General features: G+C 34.8%; 1 protein-coding gene across 1 annotated transcript; it reads left to right on the plus strand.

The window, feature by feature from the left end:
- The first annotated feature begins 83 nt into the window (after positions 1–83).
- sigmar1 (sigma non-opioid intracellular receptor 1) lies at positions 84–4,720 on the plus strand. Its single transcript, XM_083793069.1, has 5 exons — positions 84–397; positions 1,128–1,179; positions 1,578–1,726; positions 2,867–2,959; positions 4,021–4,720. The coding sequence occupies exons 1-5, from the start codon at positions 253–255 to the stop codon at positions 4,248–4,250; spliced, it is 669 nt and encodes a 222-aa protein (XP_083649195.1). The 5' UTR covers positions 84–252; the 3' UTR covers positions 4,251–4,720.
- The last annotated feature ends 15,644 nt before the right edge of the window (positions 4,721–20,364 follow it).

The raw sequence follows: 20,364 nt of genomic DNA on the forward strand, positions 1-20,364 counted from the left end.
CAAGTAAAAATAAATAACAGGAAAAACTCCCCTTTCCGGTTAAGGACTTCACAATAAAGTACTAGACTATGGAGTATGGACTACGCACCATCGTAACCAGACAACAACTATTCCACAATCTCCCAGTCCCAATGAAGCATTTAGAACATTGTGGGAGGCGACTCAAGCGACTGGCGTCTGGCTCGCGAGACTAGTGGAATTCTATCCTCGATCGACACTTCCGAGGTGGGAACCGTCCTGTGGAAGGAAACCATGTGCTTCAAGAAAATAGCCTCAGTGCTTTTTAAAGTGCTGTTGCTGGTCGCGCTGCTGGTCTGGCCGGTGCGCTACTGGCTGGACAACAAGTCATATCTGATCAATGGAGAAGACGTCGCAGAACTCGCCCGGCGGTACGCAGGTGAGAGATACTGCTGCTATTACTTCAAGTTATTCTATTAGTACTTAAGTTCTAGTAATAATAGCTAGGCTACTTATACTGCTGCTGCTGCTGCTAGCTACTACTTGGAGTACTAATATTACTTTTTGCCTCTACCTCTATGCGTTTAGCCCACTGCCACCACTATCCTGCTAAACCCTACCCCCAATACAAAATCTAGTTCTTGTTGAATTATTTAGTAGATCATTTTATGAATGTTATGTTACACCACCACCTAGTGGCAAAGTGTAAGAACTACGACTTAACTTGTATCTGTCTCTTTTACTCACTGCCTGCAATTTGCAACTGTTGTAGACAAGTCTTCTAATATAAGCTTGACACCAAGCTTAAATTAGAAGACTTGTCTAGGACCCCCTCCGCATCCATGTTTTCTGTACATGTACTTTGTATTACTCCTAGTATTGTATTGCTCATCATAGCTGGTGTTGATTTATTCATTGTATGTATGTTATGTTATTGTATGTCTTTAAATGTCTTGATGAATTGAATAGATAAAAGATAAGACCACAATGGAAACAAGACCTCAGGACTTTCTGTGTTATCCTTTTAACATAATTGTACAATTGCATCACTTTACATTTTGCAAACTGTAGTGTTAACTCTTTCTTTCTTTCTTTCTTTCTTTCTTTCTTTCTTTCTTTCTTTCTTTCTTTCTTTCTTTCTTTCTTTCTTTCTTTCTTTCTTTCTGCAGGTCAGGATCACAACGAGGCCTTCTCCAAAGTGGTTGTTGAACTCAGGAAGAAGTATTATTATTACATTATATTATTATACTTTGTCCCTTTAACATAGGCAAGTTGATTTGTCTAGCACATTTCAACAATAAGACAATTCAATGTGCTTTACTTAAAACATTAAGTGACAGTGGCCGCTTGGGGTTCGAGCCTGGGTTCCCCCTGTGTTAGTGTCGAGGGAGCAAGACGCTGAACCCCAGCCTAATTGCTCCCGGTGAGCAGTTTTGTGCCTTGCATGGTGTCCTCCTCCATTGGTGTATGAAAGGGGTAAATGTAATGCACAATTTCCCGATGAAGGTGCTAGTTCTGGTTCTGGGGACATAAAGCAGACCTGTCCCAGATTACCTCAGAGGTCATCAGAACATTTCAGGTGATCTACTAGTAGTACTAAAGAAGTTGTACTGTACCAGGTACCCAGGTCATATTCTACCAGATGAAGACCTGCAGTGGGTGTTTGTGAATGCAGGAGGCTGGATGGGTTCCATGTGCGTCCTACACGCCTCTCTGACCGAATATGTACTACTGTTTGGTACAGCAGTGGACACTGCAGGACACTCTGGTGAGTAGTTCAAGACAAGTTACTTTTTTGCGTTTGTTTGTTACAGCTCTGTTTTGAAGTGTTAAAGATTTCCCCCTCCTTTCATATTATTTCTATAACTGCAGGTTATGGGTAGCTCACTAGCTCTTTAACAATTGTAAACTGAAATTTAATCAAGTTAAACTTTATTGTCATCTGTATTATAAGGCAATGGGCTACATGTGTCTCTCTCAATATTCTCAATATTCAGTAGTGGATACCACAATTTGTGGTACAACTGGGTGCGTTAGCAATCTGGCTGCCTATGGAAAGAAACTTACTGAAACAGGTGGTGTGATTTGATGCTCGGGTAACATGTTTTAGGTGGAAGGAGCAAAAACAGAACTGTGCCAATGATTTTCCTCTGTCTTAACTGTCCTTAACCACAACATGATACAGCCTGTCGGAACACTCTCAATGGTACAGAGATGGAAGTTCACAAGAGATTTGGTATTCATACTGTACCAAACTTGTTTAGATGCCTCAGAAATAACAGTATATAATTGGGCTTAAGTTGTTAATCGATTAGTTTATACTGTGGTGTGGAACGCCTGTGCCAAATTTGAAGTCGGTGGGGCGAACGGTTCGCTAGTTATGTGGATTTCAGACGTACGTACGTTCATACTGTATATATGAATACTCGCTTATTTGATTAATCTAAATGGTAAACAATATAATAATTGCTAAGAAAATGATCAATAGTTGCATGCAGCCCTAGATGGCGTTATGTATGCAACACTCCAGGGCGAGTAGATAAACCGTTTAACTTAATTAATCTGGTCTGCAGTTTCCACAAGCCCAGAAATTGGCCATTTTATTCTGTGCTCTTGATTTCAGGTTAAAAACCTAAATAAATATTCACTGTGAAAAGTCAGACTATGGAAGAATGAGACATTAGTGAAAAAAATATATTTAAATTGCATGTCAATATGCAAATTTGCACCATGTTCGATTTAGCAACAGAGCTGCTGTGCATAAAGTAACAGCGCAATATAGCGACGTTAGGATGTAAAATAGTAGGTAGCATGGACTGATAATAAAATGTTTTAAAAGGTAAAGTAAAACAACTTGTAGTTGTGCAGTGCTAATATTGTGTTTTCTTTCTTTTTGCTTTGTTTTTAGGTCGATACTGGGCTGAAATCTCAGACACCATCATCACTGGAACATTCAGACAGTGGAAGGAAGGTACCACTAAAAGTGAAGTCTATTATCCAGGTAACTAACACACACACACACACACACACACACACACACACACACACACACACACACACACACACACACACACACACACACACACACAATGCTCAAGTCTGGACTAAGTCAGTTACCCCATAAATAATTTGGCCTAAGTCAAGTTTACAATTGCCTGTCATCGTATGTCACATAACTAGCTGTTATTTGTATGGCAATACAATAGTCATATATTGTAAACATTTTGGGTGAAATGATTAAGAAATAGCATACCGGTATCTCTGCTGTCGGGAAGAAACCACTCAACTCCAAAATGTAAATTTTTCAGGAAATTAAATATTTACATTTTTCAGGAAATTAAGAAAACCTTATATTTTGAAACCAAAGCAATACTGCCTCATCAAAGTTGGTGTTGTGACTTTATGTATTGTCAATTACTTGCATGAGAGGGAGAGAGCTTTTAGCAGTTTAGCAGATTGAGGTCCAATGGAGTAAAGAGAGTTTGTCCAAAGCATTTTTTACTACTTTCCATTGGTTCAATATTTTCGAAACAACACACAGACAGTAAATGTTGTTGTATAGCACTGATTTATGCAAAAAAATAATCAAAAAACCCCAAAATGGAGTTAGGAGGTTTCCTCCCGACAGCAACAATATCATTTGTTTGTCATTTTCTTCTGTTTTCTGAAAAGCAAAGGCCATTATTTTAAGAAGGTGACGACGCAATGACATTTTTATAAATGATTGGACAAAACAAAGCAGTTACAGACAGACAGACAGTAGTAGTAGTATTGATAAATTGTAGTAGTATGGGCCCTGATGCCCATAGGGCAGAAGCCCATCTTGTTTTTCCTTAGCGTGAGGCAGCTTGATGTACAAACCCTGGACATGATGCTAGTATATCGCAGGGACTTACCACAAAACAACCTAGATCCTGAGAGCCAAGCGGGGAGACATTGGTCCCCTTTTTTGTCTTCGGTATGACCCAGCCGGGAATCAAACCCTGACCTCCCAGTCTCAGGGCAGACACTCTAAGCAACATTGATAAATAGCAGCCCCAATAATCCCTCTCTCTGTACCAGGTGACACCATCGTACACAGTGGAGGCGAGGCAGCAGCAGTCCAGTGGAGCGCTGGCACGTGGATGGTGGAGTACGGAAGGGGGTTCATACCATCAACCCTGGGCTTTGCTCTTGCCGACACTTGGTCCAGCACCCAGGACTGGGTGACCTTGTACTACACCTTCAGAGTGTACCTGAAGGGAATGTGTTTGGAGGTTGCCACATCATTGATGGAGGCTGGGCTGCTCTGAATGACTACCAATAACTACTAGGAGGAGTCGGACCCTTGGGATTTGTGTGCTACAGTACTACACCTTCAGGGTAGTATTAAGTGGGATGTGGTTGGAGATCAAGTACAATTGATATTCTATACTACCAGGACCTCTAGTACTGCTGGTTTTGTAATTTACCAGGACCTGGTACTGCTGGTTTTATATACGATCTACCAGAACTCTAGTACTACACATGTTCTATCCTACCAGGACCTTTAGGAGTGTTGGTTTTCTCTCTTATCAGGACCTCTAGTACAGCTTGTGTTCTATCCTACCAGGACCTCTAATACTCTAATCCTTGGTCTAATCCGACAAGGACACTACTGGACAGTACTGCTGGTTTTCTATTCCATCGTAGCAGGATGTTGCTTGCATTTAATGTGGTCCAATTGGTTAGCTGTAATAGTGAGATGTCAAATGTTAAAATAAAGTCCTTAATGTTTTAACATGTAAAACAGGAGTCTCTCAATCTATGCTAGTTTGTTGTTTGTTGCTAGTGCTAACTACAACTACTAACTAGTAGTGCTATTACTTTACTTTACTATTACTAATACTAGCCCATGGTCTCGTACGGCATGCCGTTTGTGTACTGTACGGCATGCCGTTTTTCATCATTTCTGAGGATTTGAAAAGAATATGAAAATCACTCAGAGACCATGGGCCTCACTGTCACTGGGTACAGAGCCTGCCTGGGAATCAGGAGGCCGCACGTTCAAGTCCTGGCTCTGCCATAGTGTCCCAATATCATGAAAATATGACGTACTATAGTATGCCGTCCGAAACCATGGACTATAATATTGTAGTATATGTACATGTATAATACATTTTTTCATGATTTTCATCTTTTTTTTCAAATCCTCCAAAATCACGAAAACGACATGCTATAGTATGCCGTCCGAAACCAAATATGAGAAATGTATAACTTTGGCATGCTACTAGTCCTACATACTTACACCTAGAAACCCCATTCAAACCTATTTAGGTTCGTCTTACGGTGGACATGTTTGCCTGAAAAGGAATCTTTTAAATGTTTCATAGTTTTAGAAATATAGTGCTTTCAAATTTGAGAAATCTATAATGGCAGATAGTGGCACATCAAAAAATCACTTTCACCTAGAAACTCCATTCACACTTTTTATAATTCAGCCCACTGTGGAGACACATGCTGGAACTTTTTACTTTGAAATGTTTTGTAGTTTCGGAGTTATTTAACTTAAACGCCCAATGCATTCTCAATGGCAATAGCACAAACTTTGGCATGCTACTAGTCCTACATACTTACACCTAGAAACTTTACAATGGGGCTCAATGGCAGACACTGGCACGTGAAAAAAGCACTTTCACCTAGAAACTCCATTCACACTTTATAATTCAGCCAACTGTGGAGACACAAATAACTCAAACTACAAAACATTTCAAAGTAAAAAGTTCCAGCATGTGTCTCCACAGTGGGCTGAATTATAAAAAGTGTTAATGGAGTTTCTAGGTGAAAGTACTTTTTTGACATTGAAGTATTTCACAGATCTTGATTTGATTGTTCGCTGTGAAAAAGGAACAACAAGGTGATGAAGAACAGCAGAGGAAAAGAAAATCAATACTAGTGTCACCATGGAAGGCCATGGAACCCGGGTTGCCTGTTCCAGAGGCACAACAGTACGTTACCACTCGACTAAGAGCCTTGATCCTATAGACAGGTAGTACAGCAGCACCATATAGTCTAAACTAGCATAGTAGAACACAGGCAGGATTGATTGATTTATTAACAGTTTGCAGAATTACAGTACATTTCAGTACAACTCAATACAATAACTGTTAACTGTGAGTGGACGACACTGATGGGTATATTTCCACCATATGACTGAGGACTGTATAAAATTAGTAACTATATAATAGGATCGATAGCTTGAGAGCTAGAGCTCCGGAGAGCTCCGGAACAGAATAAATACTTTAGAAAGTAATCTAAGTACCATAAATACTCTTTACCAGAATAGAAGCAGAGTGCTTGTAACTTTACAGAAATGGTTATAAAAACCTTTTAGGCTATAATGAGTAAAAGTCAGAGTATAACCGAGTTAACCAAAATACCTTAGAATGAATTTGACAGACACAATGAAGAGAACTCAGACAAGCAGAACTTAGAGGGAGGTTCAATCAGATATATTCACCATTGTTTCGGGAGAGAAGAAGACATGCCATCCGGACAGCGTTTCACAACGATCTCTGACCATGTTCAATTGAACATGGTTAATATAGCATACCGTAATCAATACACCGGAAAATGTGTTGAACAACAAAGTCAATAAACATATTTGTTTACAAATGGACAGATAATGCAAGACGTCACGAATATTGCACACAGGAACTATCTCACGGGGCAGAGATAGTCCGGACCTGCAATATCAGTTAGTGGAACCGGGGGACAGGGCATCACGTCATTGAGTGCAGTTTACCAGTCTGTTAGAGCGAATACTAACTTCAAGGGCAAAAACACAGAGGCTGGGTGTTATGGCCAACGGAAACAAAACAATTCTTATCTACCAACGCTGGCTAGGGGAAAAGTGTTACTATCTAGTCTCCGGCGGGGCCAGAACCATACTATTTTAACGTCAGTGACATCAAAAGTCAGTCACAGGGCAATTCATAATTCATGATTCTGCAAGACCATAGGGGACACTGAGTCATAGATCACTTGAAAACCGTCATCCACCAAAATAACAGATCTACAAAAGAAAAATACCTATCAGACAACATAAAGCATTACACTTGTTTACAATAGGGCCCACAACTATAAATCCGACAGAATGTTCTATGATTTATACACTCTAAGAGAACAAATAAACCCTGATTTTACTATATAAATTGGGGGTCCCAGAGATAGAAATACCACTAAATGGGGGTAGCATTTCAATGCATGTCAAACTAGCTCTAACCGTAACCTCACAAAAACAAGTAGTCGTCTATTTTTAGACGTTTTTTAGACATCTATTTTTTGACGTTTTTATCCCATTTTTAGACGCACGTCTAATAGCCCGCTTTTGCGCAGTGGGATGGTCAAAAATGATGAAAAACGAGGATTCAAAGAAAATTCAAAAAATCAAAAAACGATGGGCTATAACCCATGTTTTTGAATTTTTTTATTTTTTTCAAATCCTCAAAAATTATGAAAAACGGCATGCTATAGTATGCCGTACGGTAGGGGCTATAGCCCATGTTCAAAAATGATGAAAAACGAGGTTAAAAAAATTTCAAAAAACGATGGGCTATAACCCATGTTTTTTTTTTTTTTTTTTTTTTTTTAATCCTCAAAAATGATGAAAAACTGCGTGCTATAGTATGCCGTACGGTAGGGGCTATAGCCCATGTTCAAAAATGATGAAAAACTAGGTAATTTTTTTCTCTCCAAAAATTCAAAAAACGATGGGCTATAACGCATGTTTTTTTTTTTTTTCATTTTTTTCAAATCCTCAAAAATGATGAAAAACTGCGTGCTACAGTATGCCGTACGATATGGGCTATTAGACGAGCGTCTAAAAATGGGATAAAAAACATCTAAAAATAGACGTCTAAAATACGTCTAAAAATGAAAAAATGAATTTTTTTCAAATCCTCAAAAATGATGAAAAACGGCGTGCTATAGTATGCCGTACGGTAGGGGCTAAAAATGGGATAAAAAACATCTAAAAATAGACGTCTAAAATACGTCTAAAAGTAGACGTGTTTTAGACGTCTATTTTTAGACGTTTTTTATCCCATTTTTAGACGCACGTCTAATAGCCCGCTTTTGCTCAGTGGGATGGTCAAAAATGATGAAAAACGAGGATTTAAAAAAAAATCAAAAAATGATGGGCTATAACCCATGTTTTTTGAATTTTTGATTCTTTTTTTCAAATCCTCAAAAATGATGAAAAACGGCGTGTATAGTATGCCGTACGGTAGGGGCTATAGCCCATGTTCAAAAATGATGAAAAACGAGGTTAATTCTTTTTTCAAGAATTCAAAAAACGATGGGCTATAACCCATGTTTTTTTTTTGTTTTTTTGTTTTTTAATCCTCAAAAATGATGAAAAACTGCGTGCTACAGTATGCCGTACGATATGGGCTATTAGACGAGCGTCTAAAAATGGGATAAAAAACATCTAAAAATAGACGTTTAAAATACGTCTAAAAATAGACGTGTTTTAGACGTCTATTTTTAGACGTTTTTTATCCCATTTTTAGACGCACGTCTAATAGCCCGCTTTTGCTCAGTGGGATGGTCAAAAATGATGAAAAACGAGGATTTAAAAAAAAATCAAAAAATCAAAAAATGATGGGCTATAACCCATGTTTTTTGAATTTTTGATTCTTTTTTTCAAATCCTCAAAAATGATGAAAAACGGCGTGCTATAGTATGCCGTACGGTAGGGGCTATAGCCCATGTTCAAAAATGATGAAAAACGAGGTTAATTTTTTTCTTTAATCAAAAAACGATGGGCTATAACCCATGTTTTTTTTTTTTTTTTTTTTTTTCAAATCCTCAAAAATGATGAAAAACGGCGTGCTATAGTATGCCGTACGGTAGGGGCTAAAAATGGGATAAAAAACATCTAAAAATAGACGTCTAAAATACGTCTAAAAATAGACGTGTTTTAGACGTCTATTTTTAGACGTTTTTTATCCCATTTTTAGACGCACGTCTAATAGCCCGCTTTTGCTCAGTGGGATGGTCAAAAATGATGAAAAACGAGGATTTAAAAAAAATCAAAAAATCAAAAAATGATGGGCTATAACCCATGTTTTTTTAATTTTTGATTCTTTTTTTCAAATCCTCAAAAATGATGAAAAACGGCGTGTATAGTATGCCGTACGGTAGGGGCTATAGCCCATGTTCAAAAATGATGAAAAACGAGGTTAATTCTTTTTTCAAAAATTAAAAAAACGATGGGCTATAACCAATGTTTTTTTTTTTTTTTTTTTTTTTCAAATCCTCAAAAATGATGAAAAACGGCGTGCTATAGTATGCCGTACGGTAGGGGCTATAGCCCATGTTCAAAAATGATGAAAAACGAGGTAAAAAAAAAATTCTTAAAAAAATCAAAAAACGATGGGCTATAACCCATGTTTTTTGAATTTTTGATTTTTTTTCAAATCCTCAAAAATGATGAAAAACGGCGTGCTATAGTATGCCGTACGGTAGGGGCTATAGCCCAAGTTCAAAAATGATGAAAAACGAGGTAAAAAAAAAATTCTTCAAAAAATCAAAAAACGATGGGCTATAACCCATGTTTTTTGAATTTTTGATTTTTTTTCAAATCCTCAAAAATGATGAAAAACGGCGTGCTATAGTATGCCGTACGGTAGGGGCTATAGCCCAAGTTCAAAAATGATGAAAAACGAGGTACTTCTTTTTTTTCAAAAATTCAAAAAACGATGGGCTATAACCCATGTTTTTTGAATTTTAGATTTTTTTTCAAATCCTCAAAAATGATGAAAAACGGCGTGCTATAGTATGCCGTACGGTAGGGGCTATAGCCCAAGTTCAAAAATGATGAAAAACGAGGTTAATTTTTTTTAATCAAAAAACGATGGGCTATAACCCATGTTTATTTTATTTTTTATTTATTTTTCAAATCCTCAAAAATGATGAAAAACGGCGTGCTATAATATGCCGTACGGTAGGGGCTATAGCCCATGTTCAAAAATGATGAAAAACGAGGTAATTTTTTTTTCAAGAATTCAAAAAACGATGGGCTATAACCCATGTTTTTTTTTTTTTTTTCTTTTTTTTAATCCTCAAAAATGATGAAAAACTGCGTGCTACAGTATGCCGTACGATATGGGCTATTAGACGAGCGTCTAAAAATGGGATAAAAAACATCTAAAAATAGACGTATAAAATACGTCTAAAAATAGACGTGTTTTAGACGTCTATTTTTAGACGTTTTTTATCCCATTTTTAGACGCACGTCTAATAGCCCGCTTTTGCTCAGTGGGATGGTCAAAAATGTGAAAAACGAGGATTAAAAAAAAAATCAAAAAATCAAAAAACGATGGGCTATAACCCATGTTTTTGAATTTTTGATTTTTTTTTAAATCCTCAAAAATGATGAAAAACGGCGGGCTATAGTATGCTGTACGGTATGGGCTATAGCCCATGGTCAAAAATGATGAAAAACAAGGTACTTCTTTTTTTTCAAAAATTCAAAAAACGATGGGCTATAACCCATGTTTTTTGAATTTTAGATTTTTTTTCAAATCCTCAAAAATGATGAAAAACGGCGTGCTATAGTATGCCGTACGGTAGGGGCTATAGCCCATGTTCAAAAATGATGAAAAACGAGGTTAATTTTTTTCTTTAATCAAAAAACGATGGGCTATAACCCATGTTTTTTATTTTTATTTTTATTTTTTCAAATCCTCAAAAATGATGAAAAACGGCGTGCTATAGTATGCCGTACGGTAGGGGCTATAGCCCATGTTCAAAAATGATGAAAAACTAGGTTATTTTTTTTTTCAAAAATTAAAAAAACGATGGGCTATAACCCATGTTTTTTTATTTTTTTATTTTTTTCAAATCCTCAGAAATGATGAAAAACGGCGTGCTATAGTATGCCGTACGGTAGGGGCTAAAAATGGGATAAAAAACATCTAAAAATAGACGTCTAAAATACGTCTAAAAATAGACGTGTTTTAGACGTCTATTTTTAGACGTTTTTTATCCCATTTTTAGACGCACGTGTAATAGACCGCTTTTGCTCAGTGGGATGGTCAAAAATTATGAAAAACGTGGATTAAAAAAAAAATCAAAAAACGATGGGCTATAACCCATGTTTTTGAATTTTTGATTTTTTTTCAAATCCTCAAAAATGATGAAAAACGGCGGGCTATAGTATGCTGTACGGTATGGGCTATAGCCCATGGTCAAAAATGATGAAAAACAAGGTACTTCTTTTTTTTCAAAAATTCAAAAAACGATGGGCTATAACCCATGTTTTTTTTTTTTTTTTTTTTTTTTTAATCCTCAAAAATGATGAAAAACGGCGGGCTATAGTATGCCGTACGATATGGGCTATTAGACGAGCGTCTAAAAATGGGATAAAAAACATCTAAAAATAGACGTATAAAATACGTCTAAAAATAGACGTGTTTTAGACGTCTATTTTTAGACGTTTTTTATCCCATTTTTAGACGCACGTCTAATAGCCCGCTTTTGCTCAGTGGGATGGTCAAAAATGATGAAAAACGAGGATTAAAAAAAAAATCAAAAAATCAAAAAACGATGGGCTATAACCCATGTTTTTGAATTTTTTATTTTTTTTCAAATCCTCAAAAATGATGAAAAACGGCGGGCTATAGTATGCTGTACGGTATGGGCTATAGCCCATGGTCAAAAATGATGAAAAACAAGGTACTTCTTTTTTTTCAAAAATTCAAAAAACGATGGGCTATAACCCATGTTTTTTTTTTTTTTTTTTTTTTTTTCAAATCCTCAGAAATGATGAAAAACGGCGTGTATAGTATGCCGTACGGTAGGGGCTATAGCCCATGTTCAAAAATGATGAAAAACGAGGTAAAAAAAAAATTCTTCAAAAATTAAAAAAACAATGGGCTATAACCCATGTTTTTTGAATTTTTGATTTTTTTTCAAATCCTCAAAAATGATGAAAAACGGCGTGCTATAGTATGCCGTACGGTAGGGGCTATAGCCCAAGTTCAAAAATGATGAAAAACGAGGTTAATTTTTTTTTAAATAAAAAAACGATGGGCTATAACCCATGTTTATTTATTATTATTATTTTTTTCAAATCCTCAAAAATGATGAAAAACGGCGTGCTATAGTATGCCGTACGGTAGGGGCTATTAGACGAGCGTCTAAAAATGGGATAAAAAACATCTAAAAATAGACGTCTAAAATACGTCTAAAAATAGACGTGTTTTAGACGTCTATTTTTAGACGTTTTTTATCCCATTTTTAGACGCACGTCTAATAGCCCGCTTTTGCTCAGTGGGATGGTCAAAAATGATGAAAAACGAGGATTAAAAAATAAATAAAAAAAAAAAAAAACGATGGGCTATAACCCATGTTTTTGAATTTTTGAATTTTTTTCAAATCCTCAAAAATGATGAAAAACGGCGAGCTATAGTATGCTGTACGGTATGGGCTATAGCCCATGGTCAAAAATGATGAAAAACAAGGTACTTTTTTTTTTCAAAAATTCAAAAAACGATGGGCTATAACCCATGTTTTTTGAATTTTAGATTTTTTTTCAAATCCTCAAAAATGATGAAAAACGGCGTGCTATAGTATGCCGTACGGTAGGGGCTATAGCCCATGTTCAAAAATGATGAAAAACGAGGTTAATTTTTTTTTTAATCAAAAAACGATGGGCTATAACCCATGTTTTTTTATTTTTTTATTTTTTTCAAATCCTCAAAAATGATGAAAAACGGCGTGCTATAGTATGCCGTACGGTAGGGGCTATAGCCCATGTTCAAAAATGATGAAAAACGAGGTTAATTTTTTTTTCAAAAATTAAAAAAACGATGGGCTATAACCCATGTTTTTTTATTTTTTTATTTTTTTCAAATCCTCAAAAATGATGAAAAACGGCGTGCTATAGTATGCCGTACGGTAGGGGCAAAAAATGGGATAAAAAACATCTAAAAATATAAATTCAAAAAATAGACGTATAAAATACGTCTAAAAATAGATGTGTTTTAGACGTCTATTTTTAGACGTTTTTTATCCCATTTTTAGACGCACGTCTAATAGCCCGCTTTTGCTCAGTGGGATGGTCAAAAATGATGAAAAACGAGGATTAAAAAAATAATAAAAAAAATAAAAAAACGATGGGCTATAACCCATGTTTTTTGAATTTTTGATTTTTTTTCAAATCCTCAAAAATGATGAAAAACGGCGTGCTATAGTATGCCGTACGGTAGGGGCTATAGCCCAAGTTCAAAAATGATGAAAAACGAGGTTAATTTTTTTTTTATCAAAAAACGATGGGCTATAACCCATGTTTATTTTTTTTTTATTTTTTTTTTCAAATCCTCAAAAATGATGAAAAACGGCGTGCTATAATATGGCGTACGGTAGGGGCTATAGCCCATGTTCAAAAATGATGAAAAACGAGGTAATTTTTTTTTTTCAAGAATTAAAAAAACGATGGGCTATAACCCATGTTTTTTTTTTTTGTTTTTTTGTTTTAATCCTCAAAAATGATGAAAAACTGCGTGCTACAGTATGCCGTACGATATGGGCTATTAGACGAGCGTCAAAAAATGGGATAAAAAACATCAAAAAATAGACGTATAAAATACGTCTAAAAATAGACGTGTTTTAGACGTCTATTTTTAGACGTTTTTTATCCCATTTTTAGACGCACGTCTAATAGCCCGCTTTTGCTCAGTGGGATGGTCAAAAATGATGAAAAACGAGGATTAAAAAATAAATAAAAAAAATAAAAAAACGATGGGCTATAACCCATGTTTTTGAATTTTTGATTTTTTTTTCAAATCCTCAAAAATGATGAAAAACGGCGTGCTATAGTATGCCGTACGGTAGGGGCTATAGCCCAAGTTCAAAAATGATGAAAAACGAGGTTAATTTTTTTTTATCAAAAAACGATGGGCTATAACCCATGTTTATTTTTTTTTTATTTTTTTTTTCAAATCCTCAAAAATGATGAAAAACGGCGTGCTATAATATGGCGTACGGTAGGGGCTATAGCCCATGTTCAAAAATGATGAAAAACGAGGTAATTTTTTTTTTTTCAAGAATTCAAAAAACGATGGGCTATAACCCATGTTTTTTTTTTTTTTTTTTTTTTAATCCTCAAAAATGATGAAAAACTGCGTGCTACAGTATGCCGTACGATATGGGCTATTAGACGAGCGTCAAAAAATGGGATAAAAAACATCAAAAAATAGACGTATAAAATACGTCTAAAAATAGACGTGTTTTAGACGTCTATTTTTAGACGTTTTTTATCCCATTTTTAGACGCACGTCTAATAGCCCGCTTTTGCTCAGTGGGATGGTCAAAAATGATGAAAAACGAGGATTAAAAAATAAATAAAAAAAATAAAAAAACGATGGGCTATAACCCATGTTTTTGAATTTTTGATTTTTTTTTCAAATCCTCAAAAATGATGAAAAACGGCGGGCTATAGTATGCTGTACGGTATGGGCTATAGCCCATGGTCAAAAATGATGAAAAACAAGGTACTTCTTTTTTTTCAAAAATTCAAAAAACGATGGGCTATAACCCATGTTTTTTGAATTTTAGATTTTTTTTCAAATCCTCAAAAATGATGAAAAACGGCGTGCTATAGTATGCCGTATGGTAGGGGCTATAGCCCAAGTTCAAAAATGATGAAAAACGAGGTTAATTTTTTTTTTAATCAAAAAACGATGGGCTATAACCCATGTTTATTTTTTTATTTTTTATTTTTTCAAATCCTCAAAAATGATGAAAAACGGCGTGCTATAATATGCCGTACGGTAGGGGCTATAGCCCATGTTCAAAAATGATGAAAAACAAGGTAATTTTTTTTTTCAAGAATTCAAAAAACGATGGGCTATAACCCATGTTTTTTTTTTTTTAATCCTCAAAAATGATGAAAAACTGCGTGCTACAGTATGCCGTACGATATGGGCTATTAGACGAGCGTCTAAAAATGGGATAAAAAACATCTAAAAATAGACGTATAAAATACGTCTAAAAATAGACGTGTTTTAGACGTCTATTTTTAGACGTTTTTTATCCCATTTTTAGACGCACGTCTAATAGCCCGCTTTTGCTCAGTGGGATGGTCAAAAATGTGAAAAACGAGGATTAAAAAAAAATCAAAAAATCAAAAAACGATGGGCTATAACCCATGTTTTTGAATTTTTGATTTTTTTTCAAATCCTCAAAAATGATGAAAAACGGCGGGCTATAGTATGCTGTACGGTATGGGCTATAGCCCATGGTCAAAAATGATGAAAAACAAGGTACTTCTTTTTTTTCAAAAATTCAAAAAACGATGGGCTATAACCCATGTTTTTTTAATTTTAGATTTTTTTTCAAATCCTCAAAAATGATGAAAAACGGCGTGCTATAGTATGCCGTACGGTAGGGGCTATAGCCCATGTTCAAAAATGATGAAAAACGAGGTTAATTTTTTTCTTTAATCAAAAAACGATGGGCTATAACCCATGTTTTTTTTTTTTTTTTTTTTTTTTTTTCAAATCCTCAAAAATGATGAAAAACGGCGTGCTATAGTATGCCGTACGGTAGGGGCTATAGCCCATGTTCAAAAATGATGAAAAACTAGGTTCTTTTTTTTTTCAAAAATTAAAAAAACGATGGGCTATAACCCATGTTTTTTTATTTTTTTCAAATCCTCAAAAATGATGAAAAACGGCGTGCTATAGTATGCCGTACGGTAGGGGCTAAAAATGGGATAAAAAACATCTAAAAATAGACGTCTAAAATACGTCTAAAAATAGACGTGTTTTAGACGTCTATTTTTAGACGTTTTTTATCCCATTTTTAGACGCACGTGTAATAGACCGCTTTTGCTCAGTGGGATGGTCAAAAATGATGAAAAACGTGGATTAAAAAAAAAATCAAAAAATCAAAAAACGATGGGCTATAACCCATGTTTTTGAATTTTTGATTTTTTTTTCAAATCCTCAAAAATGATGAAAAACGGCGGGCTATAGTATGCTGTACGGTATGGGCTATAGCCCATGGTCAAAAATGATGAAAAACAAGGTACTTCTTTTTTTTCAAAAATTCAAAAAACGATGGGCTATAACCCATGTTTTTTGAATTTTAGATTTTTTTTCAAATCCTCAAAAATGATGAAAAACGGCGTGCTATAGTATGCCGTACGGTAGGGGCTATAGCCCATGTTCAAAAATGATGAAAAACGAGGTTAATTTTTTTTTAATCAAAAAACGATGGGCTATAACCCATGTTTTTTTTTTTTTTTTTTTTTTTTCAAATCCTCAAAAATGATGAAAAACTGCGTGCTATAGTATGCCGTACGGTAGGGGCTATAGCCCATGTTCAAAAATGATGAAAAACTAGGTTATTTTTTTTTTCAAAAATTAAAAAAACGATGGGCTATAACCCATGTTTTTTTTTTTTTTTTTTTTTTTTTTTAATCCTCAAAAATGATGAAAAACGGCGTGCTATAGTATGCCGTACGGTAGGGGCTAAAAATGGGATAAAAAACATCTAAAAATAGACGTCTAAAATACGTCTAAAAATAGACGTGTTTTAGACGTCTATTTTTAGACGTTTTTTATCCCATTTTTAGACGCACGTGTAATAGACCGCTTTTGCTCAGTGGGATGGTCAAAAATGATGAAAAACGTGGATTAAAAAAAAAATCAAAAAATCAAAAAATCAAAAAACGATGGGCTATAACCCATGTTTTTTTTTGTTTTTGTTTTTTAAATCCTCAAAAATGATGAAAAACGGCGTGCTATAGTATGCCGTACGGTAGGGGCTATAGCCCATGTTCAAAAATGATGAAAAACGAGGTAAAAATTTTTTTTCTTCAAAAATTCAAAAAACGATGGGCTATAACCCATGTTTTTTTTTTTTTCATTTTTTTCAAATCCTCAAAAATGATGAAAAACTGCGTGCTACAGTATGCCGTACGATATGGGCTATTAGACGAGCGTCTAAAAATGGGATAAAAAACATCTAAAAATAGACGTCTAAAATACGTCTAAAAATAGACGTGTTTTAGACGTCTATTTTTAGACGTTTTTTATCCCATTTTTAGACGCACGTCTAATAGCCCGCTTTTGCTCAGTGGGATGGTCAAAAATGATGAAAAACGAGGATTAAAAAAAAAATCAAAAAACGATGGGCTATAACCCATGGTTTTGAATTTTTGATTTTTTTTTAAATCCTCAAAAATGATGAAAAACGGCGGGCTATAGTATGCTGTACGGTATGGGCTATAGCCCATGGTCAAAAATGATGAAAAACAAGGTACTTCTTTTTTTTCAAAAATTCAAAAAACGATGGGCTATAACCCATGTTTTTTGAATTTTAGATTTTTTTTCAAATCCTCAAAAATGATGAAAAACGGCGTGCTATAGTATGCCGTACGGTAGGGGCTATAGCCCATGTTCAAAAATGATGAAAAAAGAGGGTAATTTTTTTTTTTTATCGAAAAACGATGGGCTATAACCCATGTTTTTTTTATTTTTTTTCAAATCCTCAAAAATGATGAAAAACGGCGTGCTATAGTATGCCGTACGGTAGGGGCTATAGCCCATGTTCAAAAATGATGAAAAACTAGGTTCTTTTTTTTTTCAAAAATTAAAAAAACGATGGGCTATAACCCATGTTTTTTTATTTTTTTCAAATCCTCAAAAATGATGAAAAACGGCGTGCTATAGTATGCCGTACGGTAGGGGCTAAAAATGGGATAAAAAACATCTAAAAATAGACGTCTAAAATACGTCTAAAAATAGACGTGTTTTAGACGTCTATTTTTAGACGTTTTTTATCCCATTTTTAGACGCACGTGTAATAGACCGCTTTTGCTCAGTGGGATGGTCAAAAATGATGAAAAACGTGGATTAAAAAAAAAATCAAAAAATCAAAAAACGATGGGCTATAACCCATGTTTTTGAATTTTTGATTTTTTTTTCAAATCCTCAAAAATGATGAAAAACGGCGGGCTATAGTATGCTGTACGGTATGGGCTATAGCCCATGGTCAAAAATGATGAAAAACAAGGTACTTCTTTTTTTTCAAAAATTCAAAAAACGATGGGCTATAACCCATGTTTTTTGAATTTTAGATTTTTTTTCAAATCCTCAAAAATGATGAAAAACGGCGTGCTATAGTATGCCGTACGGTAGGGGCTATAGCCCATGTTCAAAAATGATGAAAAACGAGGTTAATTCTTTTTTAATCAAAAAACGATGGGCTATAACCCATGTTTTTTTTTTTTTTTTTTTTTTTTTCAAATCCTCAAAAATGATGAAAAACTGCGTGCTATAGTATGCCGTACGGTAGGGGCTATAGCCCATGTTCAAAAATGATGAAAAACTAGGTTATTTTTTTTTTCAAAAATTAAAAAAACGATGGGCTATAACCCATGTTTTTTTTTTTTTTTTTTTTTTTTTTAATCCTCAAAAATGATGAAAAACGGCGTGCTATAGTATGCCGTACGGTAGGGGCTAAAAATGGGATAAAAAACATCTAAAAATAGACGTCTAAAATACGTCTAAAAATAGACGTGTTTTAGACGTCTATTTTTAGACGTTTTTTATCCCATTTTTAGACGCACGTGTAATAGACCGCTTTTGCTCAGTGGGATGGTCAAAAATGATGAAAAACGTGGATTAAAAAAAAATCAAAAAATCAAAAAACGATGGGCTATAACCCATGTTTTTTTTTGTTTTTGTTTTTTAAATCCTCAAAAATGATGAAAAACGGCGTGCTATAGTATGCCGTACGGTAGGGGCTATAGCCCATGTTCAAAAATGATGAAAAACGAGGTAAAAATTTTTTTTCTTCAAAAATTCAAAAAACGATGGGCTATAACCCATGTTTTTTTTTTTTTCATTTTTTTCAAATCCTCAAAAATGATGAAAAACTGCGTGCTACAGTATGCCGTACGATATGGGCTATTAGACGAGCGTCTAAAAATGGGATAAAAAACATCTAAAAATAGACGTCTAAAATACGTCTAAAAATAGACGTGTTTTAGACGTCTATTTTTAGACGTTTTTTATCCCATTTTTAGACGCACGTCTAAAAGCCCGCTTTTGCTCAGTGGGATGGTCAAAAATGATGAAAAACGAGGATTAAAAAAAAAATCAAAAAATCAAAAAACGATGGGCTATAACCCATGGTTTTGAATTTTTGATTTTTTTTTAAATCCTCAAAAATGATGAAAAACGGCGGGCTATAGTATGCTGTACGGTATGGGCTATAGCCCATGGTCAAAAATGATGAAAAACAAGGTACTTCTTTTTTTTCAAAAATTCAAAAAACGATGGGCTATAACCCATGTTTTTTGAATTTTAGATTTTTTTTCAAATCCTCAAAAATGATGAAAAACGGCGTGCTATAGTATGCCGTACGGTAGGGGCTATAGCCCATGTTCAAAAATGATGAAAAAAGAGGGTAATTTTTTTTTTTAATCGAAAAACGATGGGCTATAACCCATGTTTTTTTTATTTTTTTTCAAATCCTCAAAAATGATGAAAAACGGCGTGCTATAGTATGCCGTACGGTAGGGGCTATAGCCCATGTTCAAAAATGATGAAAAACTAGGTTATTTTTTTTTTCAAAAATAAAAAAAACGATGGGCTATAACCCATGTTTTTTTATTTTTTTATTTTTTTCAAATCCTCAAAAATGATGAAAAACGGCGTGCTATAGTATGCCGTACGGTAGGGGCTAAAAATGGGATAAAAAACATCTAAAAATAGACGTCTAAAATACGTCTAAAAATAGACGTGTTTTAGACGTCTATTTTTAGACGTTTTTTATCCCATTTTTAGACGCACGTGTAATAGACCGCTTTTGCTCAGTGGGATGGTCAAAAATGATGAAAAACGTGGATTAAAAAAAAAATCAAAAAATCAAAAAACGATGGGCTATAACCCATGTTTTTTTTTGTTTTTGTTTTTTAAATCCTCAAAAATGATGAAAAACGGCGTGCTATAGTATGCCGTACGGTAGGGGCTATAGCCCATGTTCAAAAATGATGAAAAACGAGGTAAAAAATTTTTTTCTTCAAAAATTCAAAAAACGATGGGCTATAACCCATGTTTTTTTTTTTTTCATTTTTTTCAAATCCTCAAAAATGATGAAAAACTGCGTGCTACAGTATGCCGTACGATATGGGCTATTAGACGAGCGTCTAAAAATGGGATAAAAAACATCTAAAAATAGACGTCTAAAATACGTCTAAAAATAGACGTGTTTTAGACGTCTATTTTTAGACGTTTTTTATCCCATTTTTAGACGCACGTCTAATAGCCCGCTTTTGCTCAGTGGGATGGTCAAAAATGATGAAAAACGAGGATTAAAAAAAAAATCAAAAAATCAAAAAACGATGGGCTATAACCCATGGTTTTG

This window comes from Protomyctophum parallelum, assembly GCF_964188405.1.
Source record: "Protomyctophum parallelum genome assembly, chromosome: 2".
Taxonomy (NCBI): Eukaryota; Metazoa; Chordata; class Actinopteri; order Myctophiformes; family Myctophidae; genus Protomyctophum; species Protomyctophum parallelum.